The sequence below is a fragment of the Amphiprion ocellaris genome, chromosome 14 (genome assembly GCF_022539595.1).
Source record: "Amphiprion ocellaris isolate individual 3 ecotype Okinawa chromosome 14, ASM2253959v1, whole genome shotgun sequence".
Classification (NCBI taxonomy): Eukaryota; Metazoa; Chordata; class Actinopteri; family Pomacentridae; genus Amphiprion; species Amphiprion ocellaris.
In genome coordinates this window covers 16,051,379-16,071,797 of record NC_072779.1, presented here as the reverse complement: position 1 = coordinate 16,071,797, position 20,419 = coordinate 16,051,379, and the positions used below count along the sequence as shown (strand labels likewise).

Sequence of the window (20,419 nt, the reverse complement as noted above, 5' to 3'; positions counted from 1 at the left end):
ATTTGACTACTGTGTTCAGAGATACAACTTTTTATTACAAGCAATCAAACAAAATGCCGAACAGACTACATTTGTGTCTAGACTCACCATGAATATATGAGATGTAGTATAGCTACTTGTTTAAATAAAGCTTGTAAAAATTGCAAAAGATTTACTAAGTTTCTTAAGTTATTTAAGATGAAGAATGGTGATTTGGAATGAGTAATAATTGGACTTTTCGAAAATTTTCAGTATATATACACTGTATTTAAATGCTTTGAAGTGTAGCAAAAACATTAAGAACATCTTAAGAACATAATTTGTTTGCCAAATGCATTTTTTTTCCCCACCTAACAGCTTCTTATATTCCTTATTGCTTAATATCTCCATCTTGAAAGAAACTAAAGCTGTACAATAAAAACAATGGAAACAGTGAAAGTACAATATTTGTCTCTGAAATGCTTTTGTGGAACCTAGAATCTGGGGCCCTGGAGTGATGTGTTTTGCATGTCAGCCCTGCTGGTTGTTTATTAGGATGACTACGAATTCCCTAATAGCTCCATTCTCATTAATATTTATCACACAAAACTGTAGCAGACATTCTGGGATGATGGCTACATGTAAAAAATCTCTGCACCAGCTTGACTCATTGGATCCAAAACCGTGCTGGTTGTCAATAAAAGAATAATTCCATCAGCGGTGACAAGTGTATTTTTATTCTTTCATTTAAAACCATTCCAGGCAGAAACGTTAAGGACTACTATGCTATACAAATTGGACTCTCCCCCGTAAGTTCACACAAAAAAATTGCACAATATTATCAGTATGATCAAATTTTCCCCTCGAGAGGTGGTAGAAGGAAACAGCAGACACTTTCTACTGATTCAGTTAAAGGTGGTCCAGATGGATGCATATTTTGTAAGCAGTTCAGGACTCATACCAAAAGAGAAGATATTAACAGCCATATAAAAGAAACATGAATTCAATAGAAATAAATATTACAAGTCATTGTGGATTAAATACATATGTAATCACTAACAAAAAGATCAATGCCAAAAATAAAAACAAGCAAAAGAAACCAAAGTGTTCATTAAACGTCATACCGAACTAGATAAACCCAAAGCCAGGGAAGCCCTCTTCTACAATTTAATTCCAAAAGGCATATATCTCCTTATCTAATGTTTTATGGTGGGTTTTATGAGAAAATCCTCCTCAAACACTACCATAAAAGTAAGAGTTGTAATCTATGATAGCTGTAGTCTTTAGGGAAAAAAATTAAAGATCTACCGAAAAAAAAAAAAGGTAATAGAAAATGGAAGCCAAGGTAAAAATAACCCATCTCAAAGGACACGCACGGGGAGAGGGGAAGGACGGTGATGTGGATGGTGCAGTCGTGTCATGTGTTTGTGCTGGTGTGTGATAATGTGGTGGTTCCAGTGTCTCGATTTGTTATTTCATGCTGGTATTAGTTGGAGAACTGTGACTCTGCTGGTTCAGGCACCTCAGAGTGTAAAATATGCTCATGGCTGCCGCTGTTAACTTCACCTGTATAACGTGTGAACGTCTACACCATGATTTCCCTCAACACAATTTTGCAACTTTCCCACATAATATTCCAACCAGTTAAAAAAAAAGAAGAAGAATTTTTCAGTGTTATAAATACAACTCACGAATGAATCCTTGCCAATCAGCTGCAGCGGCACGATTTATGTTAACTGACAAATGCACACAACATCCACATTGTGCTTATTAAGCTTAAAGCAGTATTTGATTTTTATAAAATATTCTTGCTCTTAGACACATACCTCGATTTGATAATTTACACACATTATCTTTCTGTCAGTTTGGTTCAACAAATGTTCTTTAGACACAAACTACACCAACGTGACTCCTTGTAACACTTTGAAACTACAGGCAGGAGCTCTGCAGGCAGCTGAGCTCCTGCTGTAAATACGGTTTCAACTATGTGTGTTACAGTGCAAATACTAAATTTAAGTGATTCATGACTTTCAGAGCATCCCGATGAGAGAGCAGGTTTCCACAATGGCGAGGATAACGGATGTAGTGTTCTCTTTCTGGCTGGGGAACAGAGGTGGGTGTAGTGAAGGGTACGTATACAGAAAAACCAAATGGGTTCCAGAAAAAGCCAGAAACACAGGCAAGAACATTAGCAGGAGCAGCCTCCTTCACTGACAGGTGGCTCTGGTGGCTTCTCCAGTTTAATGTCGATCACTGAAGGTGCTGGGAGTTAAGGAGTTTTAGAAAAGGGGAAAACATTTAAGTTGAAAATGTACAATCAGAACTAGAAGCAAATGTGCACAGGACATGCTGGAATACTGTTGTGTGGTTCAGATCGAGCCACTTTGCTTCTTTCCATGTACAGAGCCAAGGCTCAGCACGAACATTTGTTTTTTGCACTCAAACAGAACGGACAGCAAGCAGATTGTGAGAAGATGTTCACTGATTTTGGCAAAACTTTTAGATTGAGGTCCATACAATTAAACTATGAGGACAAAATTTTAAAGTTTTGTGCTTAAACGTAAACAGTAAACCTGACTTAATCGAGCTTCATAATGTAAACCAGACAGCCACTGCTAAAGCACAGAGATACTTGAAAGATGCTACACAATTTTTTTAATGCAACATTTAAAACCCAGCAGGTAATCAAGTGGGACAACAATATGTGTCCTTGCTGGTAAGATAAATCAAAAGGAACATGTGGGTTAAACAATAGTGAGATGTCTCAGTGCTGCACTAGATTTCCCCCATGGCAGGGACAATCCATATGACATAAGAGAGCAAGGAGACCTCCCGACTCTCTTTTGTCATATCCAACACAGACACTGACATGACCACAAAGGATACTGCCCTCTGAACTCTTGTCTTGTGTGGTATCCATGCCGGGCAGGGCGGCAGCCACACGGCGGAAAAGCTGGGGAGGAGGAGAAAACAGATATGTTCTGTCAGACAAGGAATATAGTCAGAGCATGACAAATTACAAAATAAAATGAAGGTAGCATGCTGCGTATAATCCCATTATATGATTTAGAATAAGGTCCACTTGAAGCTCGCACAGAGGAAGATGCCCAACAGAGTTTTTCCAAATTTGATTTTTAATTTAGCAGCTTGTGTCTGAGCTACAGCAAGGCCAAATTTCTGTGCTGTGCAAGGTTTGAAAATCAGATGAAGTTGTGCTTTACTGATATCTTCCATTGACAAAGCATGGAGGATAGCAAGTGATTGATGAACCTTCGTGAAATTTTGGAAACGTGTTGTATAAATGACACAGAACAAGCCCACCTCCCACTAAACATGGAACTAAACTTGCTAACATGCAGATTTCACAGCAACAAAGATAATGTTACTGTGGTAATCAGTGGAGTGCGGGTTATTGTTTTGCAAACTCTGACCCGCCCCTTTAAGGCTTTGCAATCAAAAATTGGCCAATACCAATCATTACATATGTAGGAAGAGAGCTTGAAAAACAAATCCATGCACCTTACTTATGACCAGAGGAAGCTGGCTGACCTTTATGTACGCATGCGTGTGTGAAATAGAAGCCAATCAGAAGAGAGAATGAGTACTATGAACACACACACACCAAGGTGCAAACGCTCTACCTGTTTGACATTGTAGCCTGTCTTTGCACTTGTTTCAATAAACAGAACATTCATCTCTTTCGCTCTCTGCTCTCCCTCCTCTGTGGTTATCTGTCTGTGATGAGCCACAGCGAACAACAAACACGCACCCACCAGGACACGCACACACCGCCACAGTCATCGACACAAAGACAGGGGAAAAGAAACACAGACCGTGATTACATTGAAATGCATCAACAAGTCGTGCCCCTTCCTGCTGCCACTGCCACCGTTGCTCAACACCAAAAGCCTCCCTGCACACCTTCAGGTGGTTCACTGTGTTAGCTAATGTTCCAAAACAGGAAGAGACGGCTTAACGAGGCCTGAAAGTAACAGGTTGGGAAATTCGTATATTTGCTTTCTTGCTAAGAGTGTTGCAAAGATCTGTAATGTCTAGTTCAGACTACAGCAGTTTTAAACCCAGATTTTGAAACTGGGCTACATCTTGCAGAAAAGGAGAAGCTTCAAAGATAATCTACTCTCTAATCTCAGATGTGCACATAACACAAGACTGAAAAATAATCAAATACCACACACTACAGAATATTATTACGATTAGGAGCAGGATGCCACCCAAAATGAAATCTCACATAAATAACACAGAGACCATGGTGCAACTACTTGCTGTAACAATAATACTTTGCAGTTCAAAAAAGACAAAAGCAGAAGACTAAACAAGTCTAAATTATTCCAAAATTCAAAGTTAGAACAATTTCAGAGATTTCAGAAGGTAAAAAACTCATGAGGTTACATTTAATGTGAGTGTGAGTTTCATCTTCTTTCTTGAACCTCTCCAAGAAAGTCAACAATGATTTCCCAAATGTTTAAATATTTCTTTAAAATTTGGACAAAGAATGAATAATGATCTAAAAGCCGTTTGCATTATTGGTAAATACTTTAGCCCCTAACATCCAAGTTTAGTGGGCGACCTTTGGAAGTAGAGCCCAGGCAGCAGCATCTGCAGCAGGACTACAGAGCACGACTCACACACAGTCTTACCTGCTTTACGTTGTAGCCCGCTTTCGCACTAGTCTCAATAAACATTACATTTAGTTCTTTGGCTTTCCGCTCACCCTCTTCAATAGATACTTGCCTGCAGTAGATAAGGGGGTTAAAAATGCATAGCAAGAGACAAAGCAGCTTCATTAAACAAGTAAACACTTTCAGATCAAATGCCTGACAGAAAAAGTCAGTCACAGCTTTGATATCCATAAAGAGAAGAGAAAATTTGCTCTAATGCAGTGCTGCTTCAGGAAGTGCTCAGGAACTCGGTATTGACAGACTAGCAGGAACAATCAATGACTTCACTGGCGTGCTCTTAATAGAAAGCCTACTGACACAGAGGTGAGAGGAGGAGATTACCTTTTGTCTGCCAGGTCTGTCTTGTTTCCCACCAACATGATAATGACATCACTTCCTCTTTCCGTTCTCACATCATCAATCCATTTTGTGGTTTGCTGGAAAGAGTTGACATCTGAAAGAGAGACAAGGGGGGAAATAGGAGGCGGAGGATCAGTATTCAGGAGATGAAAGGCCTCAGCTGTGAAAACAGTTTGGGTTTCTGATTGGAAGACAAGATGGACAACTACAAGTCGTACACATCCTGTCAAAGTCTCATGTATATAATTGGAATTTTTTCAGAACATTTGGTTGCATCACATTTCACAAAAAAATGAAAGGCTTGCTATTTTGGAAAGAAAAACAAACCAAAACAAACACATCAACAAAAAAAATATCAGAATATTCGGATCTCAAAATAAATATCCGGATACCACCATCACGACCGAATATTCGGATATTCAGGTCCAGCCCTACTGTAGAGTTGCAAAGAGGTAGAAGTGCAGAGGCTTTGTGAAAGACGCCTAGTGCGTAGAGGCTGCACAAATGGAAATCGTAAAATACCTATAGTATGTGGACCCACTGGAGCTCTCTTTACTTTTAGCCATGTTTGTGCTGTTTCTATAGAAGTAGGACTATATATTACAGTGAAAAACAGCCCAGAGTGATTAAAAATATCACAGGAGCAAAAGATGCCCTGAAACTACAATGGACATAAGAGGAAAAGACAAACGCAGCATTCATAAAACATTGCAGTGACACATAATCCACCTACTTGTGATGTCGTATACTACGACAGCAGCAGCAGAGTCTCTGATGTAACTTGGGATTAGGCTACGAAATCGCTCTTGCCCTGCCGTATCCCACAACTGCAACCTGATCTGTGGGGCAGGAAAAGGGACGGGGATGGGACAAAAAACAAAAGAAGAGAAAAAGAAAAAAACAGAAGGGATGAAAATAAAACAAGAAAAAGCAAATAGACAAATGAGGTAAGTTAATGTGACAAAAAGCAAATTGAAAGGAAAACTAAATAAAGTCAGACTAATGGGAAAAGATAGAGAGAACAGAGAGAGCGTCGTGCATGCAGGTAGTGAATGACCACCAGAGAGAGCAAGCTGTCTGGGCCTGAGGGGGGGAAGAAATAAATAATCACCCTTCACTTGTCATCAGCCCTCCTCTCTTGATCAAGTAAGGTGTTAAATTTTAAAACAGTGATGAGAGAATAGATGGAGGGGAAGGAAGGAGAGGAAGAAAACTCATGTTGAGGGAGGAAACAAACAGAGAAAGGGAAGACAGCCCGGGGGGGCACAGCATCTTGATCACAGTAGCAGGGCAGTACACATGCTGTGTGTGTTTGTTAGAAAGAGCGCAACTGTCAAAGAAAGAAAAAACAACATAAAGCCATGTCAGATATCAGCATCTGAGTGCCGTGATAACATTCCCAGCACCTAAACCTTAATATTACTCAGAGAATTTCTTAAATCTGTACAAGAACACCCAATAACAAAGACTCATTATTTACTGGTAGTAATGAAGCAAACTTACTGTTCTGTCTTCAAGGTACATGGTTTTTGACAGGAAATCTATTCCTATTGTGGCCTGAAAATGGATAAGAATAGCACCATGTTCATAGCCATCTTGAATTGTGAGATCTGAATAATATAGACATTATCAATGACGATAAAAACAGTAAATGTGTTCGTACTCACTTGGTAAGTATTGTCGAAGCTGTCATACATGAACCTGGTGATCAGCGACGTCTTTCCCACTAAAAAACAAACAGGAAAAGTGCAATGATTACACTTTCACTTCACTTGTGTTGGTTAAGCAATTTTTTGTGTGTAGAAGTTGTGTGAGTCAAAGGTGGTGTCAAATAGATTGCTTTGTCTGACCTATTGTCTTAAACCTAAAGACAGTCAATTTGTGATGACATTTAACAAAGACACAAGACATAACAATAAAACATTATCTAAAAAAATAATTCTTCTTCTAGCATTCTAGAAATTGGAAAAGACGGCCAGGGGCTGCTTGCTATTTTCACTTGATAAACAACTTTAACTATGATACCAAATGTCAAAATTGTGGAAAGAGTAATTTTCTGTTGACTGCCTAATTGGTTAATCTCCTAGTAATTTCAGCTCTAATCAAAACTAACACTATTATAGGATAAATGAGCTAAATAAATGTGAGCACTGATAACATCTGACATGTTATTATAAACAAACTACACAGATTATTCTCAGCTCCTCCTGATTAAAGTGTGTTATTAAAATCCAAAGTAGTATCCTTTGCAATCTCACTTAACAAGAGGCTTAAAAAAGAGGCAAAAAATGTTTACGTATAAGCCAGCCTGGTTTATAACCTTTCTGAGAACATGACATGTTCAGTGTGTTCAGCTCATGAGTCACAGGTGAAGATCTCTCATAACAGACTACGCTGACAGCAGCATGTCATGTTCTTGTCCATTAAAGGGTGTAGTGTACAATCATTTTAAGTAGTGGAGGAGAAGTATGTGGGTTGAGGAAAGTTGAGACACAAGTAGGGTTGGGAACTAAGTTCCCCATTGATTTCCGTTGAAATGTTTAAATTTTTTGGTTTTGCTAATCCTGGCCTGAACTGACCTACTATGAGGATTTCTGGTGCACATTTATTCTGAAACTTTATGTTACATTAAATCCTATTCTCCAGTCTTTAAATGTGCAATGTGGTCTCCAAATAGTTTTAAAATTCTTGCTGATATTTACAAGTACAATATCCCTTTGAAATGTTTACATTTTTTGTCTTTGCTAATCCTGGCCTGAACTAACCTACTATGAGGATTTCTGGTGCACATTTATTCTGAAACTTTATGTTACATTAAATCCTATTCTCCAGTCTTTAAATGTGCAATGTGGTCTCCAAATTGTTTTAAAATTCTTGCTGATATTTACAAGTACAATATCCCTTTGAGCACATTGGAGGAACACCCATACAGTTGCTTTGAGACAGTGCTCTCCAGCGACAGACTGTTTTTGCTAATCTCGAGTTACGTTATCAGTTACAATGTGCATCAACTGATGATGACATGGCTGAAGCCAACACTGCTGTTTACAGCACTACAAGTAGCCACAGGTGATCATGGGATGTCTGACTAACACAAAGTCTGTCTGTCTTATCTTGATGGGAGGGGGGAGTCACATTACAGGATCCAGCACCCGCACAAAGAAATTACTAGCAGAGGAGAAACTGTCACATCTTCTACACTACCTCAACCTGTTTCTGTACTAGAAACACACCTAAGTGATCAACTAGATCAGCATCTGTGTCAGTGCTGGCTTTATTACAGTCGACAAAACCGCACCTTTACCTTTGGAAACAGATCAATGGCTGTTAAGTATAGGCCTTTTCTTGACAGCTTTCCTGCCCTCCTATATGTCTTCCTGTCTGTGTTTGACTGGAATGTTACAATTTCAGTAGGGAGGCTGTAGGATTGCTGCTGAGCAGGTTTGGATAATTGGGACATGCCTCCCAGGGAGAAACACAGATTTATCTAATCACTGTAATATCTTTGTGGATTTAGCCACAAACAGTAAATACAGGATATGATTCATAGTCCGATTAGCCTGTAGTCTCTGAATACAAAGAACTAGTATTATTATATAGACAATTCTCTAATTTCTACTTAATATATTAACCCCTCTGTTTAATCTCTTCACTGGCAATTCTTCGTTACTTTCTACTGGCTGTCACTGCCTCTATTAAGTATATGTTCAAAGCTTACCACACAAGTTAGCCAACAAATGGACATTTCCACATACGTGACTCACGTGGAGGAAACTTAATTGCACTTCCAGCGTGGACAAGCAGCTGTTAACAAGTTTATGGTGTCGCAATGCTCCAACTGTGCCAAGTTTAACGATACGGAGCTAACGTTAGCTAGCTAACCGGTTGACGTTAATCACCCGACCAACCCTTCAAACTCTAGCTACGTGTTAGCTACACGTCCCACACAGCACAATTCAGCTTCCACCGCCCACACAGGTTTAACGTTAGCGTAGTACTTACCGCTCTGCTCCCCAAGAAAAACCAGTTTAAATTTTCTGAGAGGGTTTCCGAAGTCTCCGGCCGCAGTCATGACTGTATCAAACAAACCCTGGCGTTACTTTTCGGGAGCTCCACGGCTAGCCAGCTAATGCTAGCTCACCACCTACTGTCAGTTATCGAAGGTCCGGGGTCCGTAACGTTTCACCGGCTTGCCAACCCCTCTTGACGGGCCACTTGGGGAGGGTTCGTGCTCTACAACCACTCCTTTAGGCCTCAAGACACTTTTGGGTAACTCGCCAACTACTGCGACCAAGTTAGCGTTACTGTGGCTTCTCTGACATGTCTACCAGCCAGCCTCCCCGGGCCACTCTTCTTCTGGCTGCTCGCTCAGTCCGCTGTTTGTGCTGCTGCCCTCTACTGGTGGAGCGGAAACACACAGCGACAAACAGACCTGTGGCCGAGGAAACGCACTGACGAATTAAAACATGAGAACACACGGGCTAAATACAACTTTTATGTCTTTACTGGGGCACACTGTGGACAGTCGGCAGCTTAAACACTGAAACAGAAGAACCAGGTTGTGAAAGGGTTGTGTTGTTTTTCATAATCCCACAAGGGGGCGTACTCATCCCGCAGCCAGGGTTTCACCTACTAAGCAACTTCTGTGATAATCTCAATCGTGAACATTAATACATGCTACGTTGTTGGTGTTAATTACATGCAAAAATTATCTGTAAGTATCAGTTTTCTTATTGAATTAGCATTCAGTACAAATATTTTCTGCAATTACTCAGTAAATACGCTTTAACTAGAAGTGATCTATCAATTCCAGCTTACTTGATGTATATGGTTGTTTGTTTTCCCTATTAGAAACCGTGAATGAAGTTTAAACATTTGTTTTTTGTATCCTTACCTAATCCTTCTATATTATTTCAAACGTCTAACAACAATTCTACACAACACTAGACAAAAAAGTTCAGTTCTGCAGCCCTCTCCCTTGACAATATTAATCTGTCTTTTATGTAAAAGTTGCATCTCTTTTTGTTCAGGGCAGGCTATTTTGAGACACCACTACTATGTGCACATGTACGGTTATATATTCGATATAATAATGCCAGGTTTTGCTTGCAACCTCTCCACATCAAGCTAAGTGGCATACATTCGTTTTGTGATTCACAGTTATAGGTAGCAGTATGAAGGTGTGAAGGAGAAAATTGAAATTATTAGGTCTGTTAAGGCAGGCACTTTTTCAAATTGGTATCAGGCCGCGATGTTTACAGGACGCACTGTAGCTCTTATTGGATTGCTCATGACCTCCAGCTCACTGGACAGCTGCTGTCCTGAAGGTTGAAGCCCGAGGCAACATACAAGGTGACTTGATTAACTTACCCATCAAAAATCAGACGTGTAAGTGAAAATCCTGGAATAAACAGTTCAAGACTCAATTATAGAGCTTGACCGGTACTGGCTTTTTTTAAAAAAAAAAAAAAAAAAAAACGATGTCAATGCTGATTTTTTGAGAAGTAAAAACTTCCCTATCGATAAATCAAAGTCGATATTTTTCTATGTACACACACACACACACACACATACACACACACACACACACATATATATACTGTATATGTTAGTTTTTCCAGCAGTGTAGATCACATAGTAGCTTGCAGCTCACAGTAAAGACACTACTTTACTCAGCACCGTATTCTGCCAAGCTGTGACATGTACTCTGTTGCATGTGCTGCAGACAGTGCTGAGAGTGTTGTAAAGAGTGGAGTAAGAGCTGAACAAACACATTTGCAATTTCTAAATTATCCAAAGCAGATTTTTTGCGTTATGTTTTGTAGAAAAAAAAGTGTTTCACATCAGTGCACATTGGACAACATATACTGTGATACAGATACAGTCAAGCTTTATTTTATTGTACTGCATTTATTTGTGTTCAATAAATCTTTAATTTGTCTTTAATTATTGGTTAATAGTAACCTTTTAATTTGAATCAATTACAAGCCTAATGACTAAGTTTGAACCAAATGTCTCATAAACATCAAGTGACCTTTTCTGATACCTTTCTAGATAAAGTGAAGGCTGAAATTTGAATTGCAGTAACATCAACCATTTAGTAAAAATCACAACATAATAACAAATGATTTAAAACACACTGCAGGGGATGATTCACAAAGACAGAGAATGTAAAGAGAAAGTATTGAACAGTTCTTCAGAAACAGGAAATTAAATATGCTCGTTTTATTATTGATGCTTCTCCAAACAGTCACTATGACATATTTATGAACAGCATACTTTCTGCCGAGGTGCACTGACAAAACTGAGTTCTCCTCTTCCTACCTGCATTCATTTGAATACCAAACCAGGATTCATCCTAATCACACTTCCATTCATTAATAATCACCTCTGATTTTTAATATTTTATTTAACTGTCCTTGTTGTTGGATAATTTTCATTCTTACATAACTCAGATAAACTTACCATGGGCTTAAATATTGATCATCCCCGCAAGATATGTACAGTGTATAAGGGCATATATTGGTTATGTTAGCATATGCATCTTTATGAGATCAAACATAAGCTGAAAAGCAATGTGTGTGTTTTAAAATGTGAGTCCCTACAGAATGTACTGCATAATACTATAAACATGCCAGATTTTACACCTGGATTTATTTTTAAACAAGTATGTACTGTGGCAGAGACACATCTGGCTTTTCCATACACATACATCATTTACACCAATATGAATTACATTTGTGTTATAATTGATGTGAGTGTATACATTTATAAATGGTGATGCATTGTGAGTATGTGAGTACAGTATGTGTGTTCATGCCTCCTTGAGCTGGCTGTTCTAGGTCAATGAAGAGGAGACACACCTGCGTCCCTCTCCCATTCATGTGCCATGCAGCTTGGAAGTGTTTTCTCCAAACACTGACCGGCTGATGCCAGTGTTTCATCTGCTCTGTTTGCGGCCCGAACCTCGTTCAGCTAGAGCCATCCCTCTCCTCCGCCCGCCTCCCCTCCCTGCAACAGCACTCCTACGCCATACGTCCTTGTAAAGGGAAAGACCCCAAGTCCCCCCACTGAAGATGCTGAGCTAACAAAATCTCTCCTGCTCTCTGTCTCCACCACTCAGTCTTCCTCTTTTCCACACATGCGGGGAGGATTTTGTTTGCACGCACGCACATAACAAGATAGATTGATCTCTAATACACTGTAGAGGTTGTTGTATAAGGGCTGGGATTCTGAATTTGCTCACCTGACTGCTTTTTGCCATTTTTTTTTTTTTACACACCAGCACACAGGATTTAAGGACGTTAAGGTGGTATCAGATATTTCCAAGCGCCTCAAAGGCATGCACCTTATTCTGCAACAAATGAGCTGTCAAATGGAAAAGCATGTAATCCAAAATCAAAGAAGCGTAACTAAAAGGAAGCGCGGCTCGAATGAATTGAACTTGTCACCTCAAGCTATGACTTCATCCCTGTGTGCTGGTTTCATGTCATCCCACTGCATCATTTACTTCTGCAAAACTTGACTCAGTCTTCCAGATGGGAAAACCCTGCTATGACTCACATTTAGAGAAAGAAAGAACAAAATAAAAACTTGTGGTTCTTTATTCCCTCTTGCCATGCATCCTATGCTTTCTTGCTTTTTAGATGAAGACACTCAGGTATGTGTTTAGTCTCTAGGCATGTGATGATGTTAATTGCATTCCATATATCTGCTCGTATTCGAGTGTGTAATGGAGGGAGACCATCACATTTCCACCTTAATATAAATCTAATGAATGCGGCTTTCAATGTCACAGCGAAGTACAATACGGTGCTCATCTCTCCTGAGAGGGAGAGGGAGCACGGGGGCTGCAATGGAGGAGGAGGAGGGGAAATGGACAGAATGAAGAACAGAAAGAGAAGATGAGGAGGTGAAATATAGAAAGGGCATGAGGGCTGGGTCAGGGTAAAATAGGTGTGTTGTCATCCCCAATACAGTAAGATGGAGAAAGGGAGGAGATAGATGGGGGATGGGGTGGAGCAGAGCCACAATCCTCCTGTAATCCTCCTCCTGGAAGCATGGGCTGGATGATGTGTGAGTGAGAAAGAAAGAAAGAAAGAAAGAAAAAAGAAGGAGGATAGCATCTGAAGTGTATGGGAAACACCGCCGAGCTCTCAGACTGGAACAAAGGATTGCAGTGGAGACGGGGCAGGAGAGCACAGTTAGATCTGGAATCCGTCTTTTCTGTGCAACATCAGGCAGGAACAGACACAGCAGTACGGTGGGAGGCATTCTTGCAAGCATAAGTGAAGCAGCGATCAGGGTAGCAATCCAAGCACATTTACCAGAGGAGGCAGGGAGGGAGGGGAGGGGAGGTGAGGGGAGGGAGGAGGGAGAGAAGGAGCGCGAGGGATGAGAGGGAGCAGATCTATGAGAGGAGGGAGGGATGGGTGGGGGGGTGTTGCATGCTCACAGAGTGTGACAGAGACAGAGCGATGAACGAGAAGGAGACACAGAGACAGAGAGGAGAGCGCAGAGCAGAGATGGGGACCGAGCGCTGAGGCAGAGGTAGTTGGCAGGACTGAGATCTGCACACAGACGTGAGCAAAAGAGGGGAAGGAGGAAGAGAGTGGAGGTTGAAGGAGAGGTGGGGGAGAGCAAGGGAGAGAGGAGAGGAGAGGAGGGGGGCATGCAAGATGATGGAGCCCAGAAATAGGCTTCACAGGACAGCTTTTCATCCCTGCTTTCTGCGGCAGACATGACTCTGGGCACTGGACTGTGCTGAAATTAGCCAGGGGGACAACACAGGACAGCAGGTCTGCAGCAGACTGCTTTGGTTCAGCCTCGCTGGATGCAGCAAGGCAGCTGATTTATTACTGAGGGGCTGGGTGGCAGTGTGTTTGCATGTGTGCCTCTGAGTGAGTGTGTATGCACGTTTTTATGGGTCCTTGTAGCGCTCGGAGCTGTGGGAGCGACCATTCCTCCAGTCATAAAATGACATTCAGCAGGCAGGAGCTTTGTGTGCTGGTGTGGATCTGCAGTCCTCAGTAGGAAGTGGGAGAGTGGGATTCAGAGCTGTCATCGAGTGCAAGTGTGTGTTTACAGTGCTGTTCGCAGAGGTGAGCCAAGGAGGATCAGCTATATATGTGGTGTGTGTGTGTTTAGGTTAGAGCAGCAAGGGTGCAGCAAAGGCAAAGACCCTATACAATGCAAGGACGAGCGCAGAGCAGCACCGATGGCAGGGAGTGCAGCTGAAGTACAAGGAGTGCCCTGGGGGTAGGGTGGAGGACGAAGGCAGGGACAGAGGAGGAAGAGGAGAGCAGAGCGAGGGGACGGAAAGAGACAAGTGGAAAAGAGAGGGTGATCATGGCTGTCATACAGTGAGCTATAGCATATGCTGTAGCGCAGAGCAGAGTGGTGCGGCAGGGGGAGGACAAGCATCACTGCACAGGGGAGGGGGAGAGACTGAGGGAGAGAGGAGGGGGAGGCAATCAGCTCAGCACCTCTCCTCCACCAGGAAGAGAAGCACAGCGGGACAGGCCCGGCAGAAGACACTCACTCACAAGCACAAAGGCGCACTGACGAGCGGCCAGGTCAACGTGTAGAGGTCAAAAGGGAGCTGGTGTGGGACAGGGGGGTTTGCTGAACCCCCGCTGGTCCGTGAGAGCGCAGGCTGGTCCTGTGAGGAAGAAGAAGAAGGAGTCCGCTGGGGGGAGAAGGGTCGGCTCCCCGAGTCCTGTTTCTTCTGGTCGGTCTGCCACCTCTCCATCACCATGGGAGAATGGACCATTTTGGAGAGGCTGCTGGAGGCGGCTGTCCAGCAGCACTCTACCATGATCGGCAGGTAAGACACTGATTGGTTTTGTGTGAGAAGGTTTTATTTTATGGTTTTGTGTGTGTGGTTTTTGTTCATACTGATGAGCTGTGTGTTTTTATGTACAGTACGTGATATTTTGTATGGATCAGTTGTTGACATCCCGACTGAGATCCCTCTACTCAAGGCTTGTCCCAGTGCTCTCCTCTGTTCTACAATCCCCCACAGTCTCTCCTGCCTCCCCTGTCCTTTCCTTCCCCCTGCTCTCCTCACTCTTATCCTCCACACCCGTCATTAGTTAAGGGATAAACTAATTGCACATAATCAATAACAGGCTTTACTAGGCATTATGGTTAATTCAGAGACATTCCTGTGTTGATACTACCTAATAGCCTAGCTATTGATAGATTATGCTTGATGCTGTTGGCCACAGACCAATAGGACAGAAGGACTAGAGGGGAGTAGGAGTGAGAGGAGAGCAGAGGTGCGGAAGATGAAAGGATGGTGAGCAAGCAGGTGTGGAAAGCAGAATCAAAGGGGGAGTAAATGACTCTAAACTCTGACAGAGAGAATTAAACATAAAAAAAGTTTACTCAATTTGCTCTTATTGGCAGACACGAACTTGCATCATTGTGGATGGCTTGTGGTGGAGAGTTGAACAGATGAGCTTTTAGTTTGATTAGCAGTGGAGACATGCCATGGAGACATGCTGTAAAATCTGTGTGAAATATGTGCTCCACATCATCTCTGTGTGATTAATTAAATGTAAAAATGGGATTTTCCACCCATTGAACACAATCCAAATGTCACGCTAGGATGCTCATTTGGAAAAGTGAAGAGTCAACATGCTTTAGCCTGTAAAACCTGGATGTGAAGATCTGTAATATCAAAATTGCTTTTTCAAAACAGCCCAAGAAGACAATGAATGTGATTGCACTGCTGTGCTCATTAACCCAAATCACAGGTAGTCTGCAACAAGGGCATGGCCTAACTTCCTCTCTGCTCCAGTTGCTTTTTGTGTGAATGTGTGTTTCTTGCTCCGTGTGCAAGTTAAAGGAGTGAAAATTGACTCATGCATTCATTGACTACGCTGTGTCCTGTGTCCACCAAGCCATAAGGCTGCATCCTCTAGATCAGCGATGTTGTAACTGCATCAGAACAACAGAGATGATGTGAGCCGCAATATGCCAAACCTTCTGTTGATCAGGGAACTGAAGCCATGTGCGGTGGAGATTTTCCTTCCAACCAAATACTACACCAAGTCATTTCAGTCAGCTCTTCCTCTGTGGTTGAAAGTGCATTAACCAATGAAATCACCTGGTCTAGTCTTCAGATGGAAAGAAAACCTGCATGTTGACTTGATTTAAAGATGCATTAAGCAATATTTTTGTATTATTAAATCATATGACTCCCTCACAAGAATGGGTTTGGTAGCTTTGTTGCTACCACTGAGAATCCACATCCCACATTGAAGCTCTTCGCAGCTTTCAGCCATTTTCAGCTCATTGTTTTGGCGCTCAGAGCCACAAAACCAAAAGAATGTTGGCTCATATTCGAACTTGGGCAGCGTCTCTCAGCACAGAAGGTAAAACGGGTTACCTGTACGCTAACTGCCCAGCGCGAAATGGCAACAAGCCGAAGATACCAGGAAAGGAAGCTGGATGCTTAGTGAAACAAAAAGAGCCAGATATTTCTTTTTCATGAGCTGGAAGACCAAACAAAGGCTAAAACGCCAGTGAATATTGGAATTACATTCAACAGGTGGCCAGAAAAAGGAGACCAAAGGGATGTCCGTGTTGCTCTGTTTCTGCTGGATATGTGAGTAGGCAACTGTTTGCTAACATGTTAGCCATAACCACTTGATAAGCTAGTTGCTAACTGTTGTGACCTTGTTTCGGAGTCTTTCCGCCCCCTAGTGGTCAAAGAAATTACTTAATGCAGCTTTAAAATCCAGTCCTGGCAGCTGAATCAGTAAAACCCTGTGAGCACAGGGTACAAAGAATGCTGAAAAATTAATCTCTGGATGATTCAAGCCACCTACAGTTTTTCAGAGGCACAGAAGCAACTCTCAATTTGTCTGCTACCTCTTTCAAAAGTCAACTGATGACGGTTTCTTTTTATATGCTTAATTTGAGCTATTTGTTGATCATGCACTTCACTGGCTGAACATTAAAAAGGGTTCCCTGAGTACCTAAGATGTGTTTAGTAAAATGAGCAGTGCTTCTCTGGAACAAGAATAGTCCTTTGTGCATCAGTTTGTCATATGATAGATTCATGTAGTCTGAATACCCACTGTGTCAAACCCTCAAAGTAACATGACATCAGACAGTTAAACACTAATATGAACTAGTAAGAAATACAGGAATTACCACAGCCATGTGCGACTGTGCTGAATTCAGTGAAATGCTTTGTAAATGATCCCTATGTGTTTGGCTTTCCTCACACTGTGTTTGTCCAACAAGGCTCTTTAGTTGGCCCTAGAGTATTAGTTGTAACATTAGCTGTTTTCCAATGGGCTTTCCTCCTTCGACTCTGCTTGTCTATGCTATGTGAGCCAGGAAACATTGTCTTTGGAATCACTTTGCACAGTATTTTTCTGTTGTAGGTCCCTGTTCTTCTCTTTACCTTTTCCAAGCTGATTTTGTCCCTTTTAGTTAGCTTGCTTGCAATCTAACTTAAAAAACAATAACAAAAAACAATATGTTTTTGAGATTTCTTACGCAGTCTGGAGAGACAGATGTTGGGTTAAGCTGTAGCTACCTATAACTAAGTGTTGGTCTGGATATTGGCTTTTTATCTATAGAAAGGCATTTTTAGACATCAGACATTCTCAGGCAATCTTTAGCAATAATACAAAAGCTACTAAAGATAACGACTTGATTCCTAATCCTAAGCATGTGTCTGCATGGTCAGGAAATCAACGACACTTAACATTTAAATGATAAGAATGATGTTTCTGGATGTACCAGCAAGTTGGAGAATTGTTCACCACTGGCACAGTTTTGTGCTGTAAAGGTGCCTCCTAGATTGTTAATGAGCAACTCCACACCAAATTACGTGTGGAGTCAAAATTGTTGCACTGACCTCTATGGGTTGAAAGGTTCGAGTCTGTTGCACCACTGACCACACCCAACAATGCCGTTGGGTGTGGTCAGGTGTGGTCCGTTGCCCTTGTGAACACAACCAACTGTGATGTAGTGTTGCACTGTGGTGCATTGTGAAGTCCTGCACTTCACAGGGTGTGGCCGGAGCATGCAACAACTGCACAAGTAGGATGTTCAGCCTGTGTCACGACACTTTTCAAAGAGTTTGCATGTGTGCGCTTGCAGTTCAAAGGATGCAGTTCCAAAGTACAGAACAGCGATGTCTCCCCATGGCTGAAAAGTCTCCCCTGCATCAAAACTTTGGAACATGGTTGCATGTCAGTCATCTTTTTGAGTGCCAACATGAGGATGTAGCTCTACCATGAGACACTGTCAGATAGTATTATCACATGTCTAGACTGTCTTATCCAGCTACAATTAAGCTGTTTCTTAATTGTAGGTTTTAAGCTAACCTATGCCCTGGCATAGGATAGATAATTAGCATAGGAATACAGAACGGTGCTAAAAATGGAAATGGACCAACTCTACACAGTGGCATAGGTTAGCTTAATTATGGTCTTTGAAAGAGACAGACAAATTGAGAGTTGCTTCTGTGCCTCTGACTAACCACAGGTGCCTTGCATATAATGACTCATTCAAAGATTAATGTTGTGTATTGTGATTTCCATAAGCTTGACTTCTAACTGGGCATTGTACAGTGTGTGCATGGATAACCAATGACTGTATTCATGATTACACAGCGAAAGAAATCATTGTCAAGGCTGCATTAACCTTATTCTATAGCTGAGACCAAAATACTGTATATTCACAGTTACAGTGACCCTGGGGCTTTCAGCATTACATAACCAACAGTTCAGTGCAGCCTGTAAAGTGTCTCAACCTGTCTCACTCGGTCTCTTAATTAAGGAAATTAATTAAGTTTCTTCTCTTGATGGGCAGAAGAGGAATGCTAACAGGTTATGACAGAACCAGGGCTGTATATACTGCATATGTACGCAGGTTTTCAGGCTTATTTCGATCAAAATTTCCCATGGAAGATGTTCAGGTGTAGTTTAAGTAGTTAGCACAGATTTCTGCATGCCTAGTAGTTGTCAGCAAAACCAATACAACGTTTATATGTTGACATTCTGATAGTCAAGCCGCATTTGTGTGAAATGTAACAGTAGCAGCCTTGATAATGTTTGTGGTTGTCTGATATGTCTCAAAGTTTTGTGTACATAATAATTATTTCATACATATGATTACACTTAAGGCTGTAAATAAAATTTTGTGCAGGTTTGCAACATAAATTACACTGTTAGACAGAAATTTGTTGGTTTGGTATGAATAGTATGAATAGATTTTACAATAAAATGTATTTTCTTTTTGTTCTCATTCTTGTTTATCAGGCCAGTATAACACCTTCACAATATTATAGTGTCATGTTTATTCCAGTGGGACAGACAAATTGTACCTGATCTGTCAATTGTCCACTGCAAACAATTGGAGGTGGAGGGCATTTGTTTAGCACAGAGTCCCTTTTTTCCATGTGTGACGTCAGTTATTATAGACAGCTCTAAATGCAATATGTGAAAATCTAAATTTTCCTGCAACCTATTGTTGAGACACATTTAGACACAATCTACTTACAAGCAATAAAATGCACAATATTCACATGGCATATTAAAGCATTTTCCTCTGTCATATGTGGAGCTCAGATGCTTTGACCACAGGTGTACATTGATGTGCGTGGAAAAAAAAAAGATGCGTTCTACCGTGAGAGGATGAAACCTTTGGGTTTGACTTTTGTACCTTGCAGGTAGGAGGAAAGAGATAAAGGAAGATTGCGTTGATGCATCTTCCCCTTGATGCATCTTCCCTTAGACTGCAATGCTGTAGTGAGGTCAGCACCAAAGACAAGTAGAGCAAAAAAAAAAAAAAAAAGAGGCAGAGATAATGGAGGACTGGAGTGATCTAAGGAAGATAAAATAATAAAGGTTGCCGGATGGGTAGAGAGGCGATGATGTGAGCTGTAGAGGCAGAACAAAAAGGGTACAGAGATAGGGGGAAGTGGGAGACAGAGGAAGGAAGAAAAGTTTTTGCTCTGCAGAGGTTTGGGTCGGAGAATCTGTGTCAGAGCTCCTTCCTCTGGAGCTGCTGAGTGACCCTGCTGCTGAGGAAACAGCCTGCACGCACACAAACTCGATATGTGTCCTCTGAATTGATGAGGTTTGCTAAAAATACACCAGACCTTTTGCATTTTTCTAATTCCGTCCACATCCGAAAGTAATGCTCATAAGTTAGGTCTTGCAAAAGGTGAGCTTAATGCCTTTCTGGGAGATATGACATGCAAAATTCACCGTCTGTGCAAATAGAGCGACACAGGCTCGGCTGAATAAACAGCACCTTTAATAGGAAGCAGGAGCTCTCTGTTGTTGAAGCAATGAACTCACCATGCATTTTGCATTACATTTTAAATATTACGCTTCAATCAGATGGATACTTATTTTAGAAAAAAAAACTTTTTTTTTTTGTTCTTTAAT

The 20,419-nt window shown here is 41.4% G+C and overlaps 2 protein-coding genes across 3 annotated transcripts in view; one reads left to right on the top strand and one right to left on the bottom strand.

Moving 5' to 3' along the window:
• Nucleotides 1–674: 674 nt before the first annotated feature.
• rab6a (RAB6A, member RAS oncogene family) lies at nt 675–9,364 on the bottom strand. Of its 2 annotated transcripts, none has more exons than XM_023287361.3 (8): nt 9,000–9,364; nt 6,665–6,723; nt 6,501–6,554; nt 5,731–5,836; nt 4,980–5,091; nt 3,600–3,693; nt 2,845–2,911; nt 675–2,211 (listed from the first exon to the last, which is right to left on the bottom strand). In XM_023287361.3, exons 1-8 carry the CDS (start codon nt 9,067–9,069, stop codon nt 2,147–2,149), a joined length of 627 nt encoding a protein of 208 aa, XP_023143129.1. In that variant the 5' UTR covers nt 9,070–9,364; the 3' UTR covers nt 675–2,146. The 2 variants fall into 2 exon arrangements, with proteins under 2 accessions (XP_023143129.1, XP_023143130.1); XM_023287362.3 differs by lacking the exon at nt 3,600–3,693 and adding an exon at nt 4,617–4,710 and having other exon boundaries at nt 9,000–9,362.
• A 4,284-nt stretch (nt 9,365–13,648) lies between these two features.
• Nucleotides 13,649–20,419, top strand: part of LOC111579862 (gap junction delta-2 protein-like) — a 39,512-nt gene continuing 32,741 nt past the window's right edge. Inside the window, exons 1-2 of the mRNA XM_023287371.3 lie at nt 13,649–14,823; nt 16,555–16,611. Of these exons, the coding sequence (XP_023143139.2) occupies nt 14,753–14,823; nt 16,555–16,611 (128 nt within the window). The 5' untranslated portion in view covers nt 13,649–14,752. The remainder of the gene's footprint in view (nt 14,824–16,554; nt 16,612–20,419) is intronic.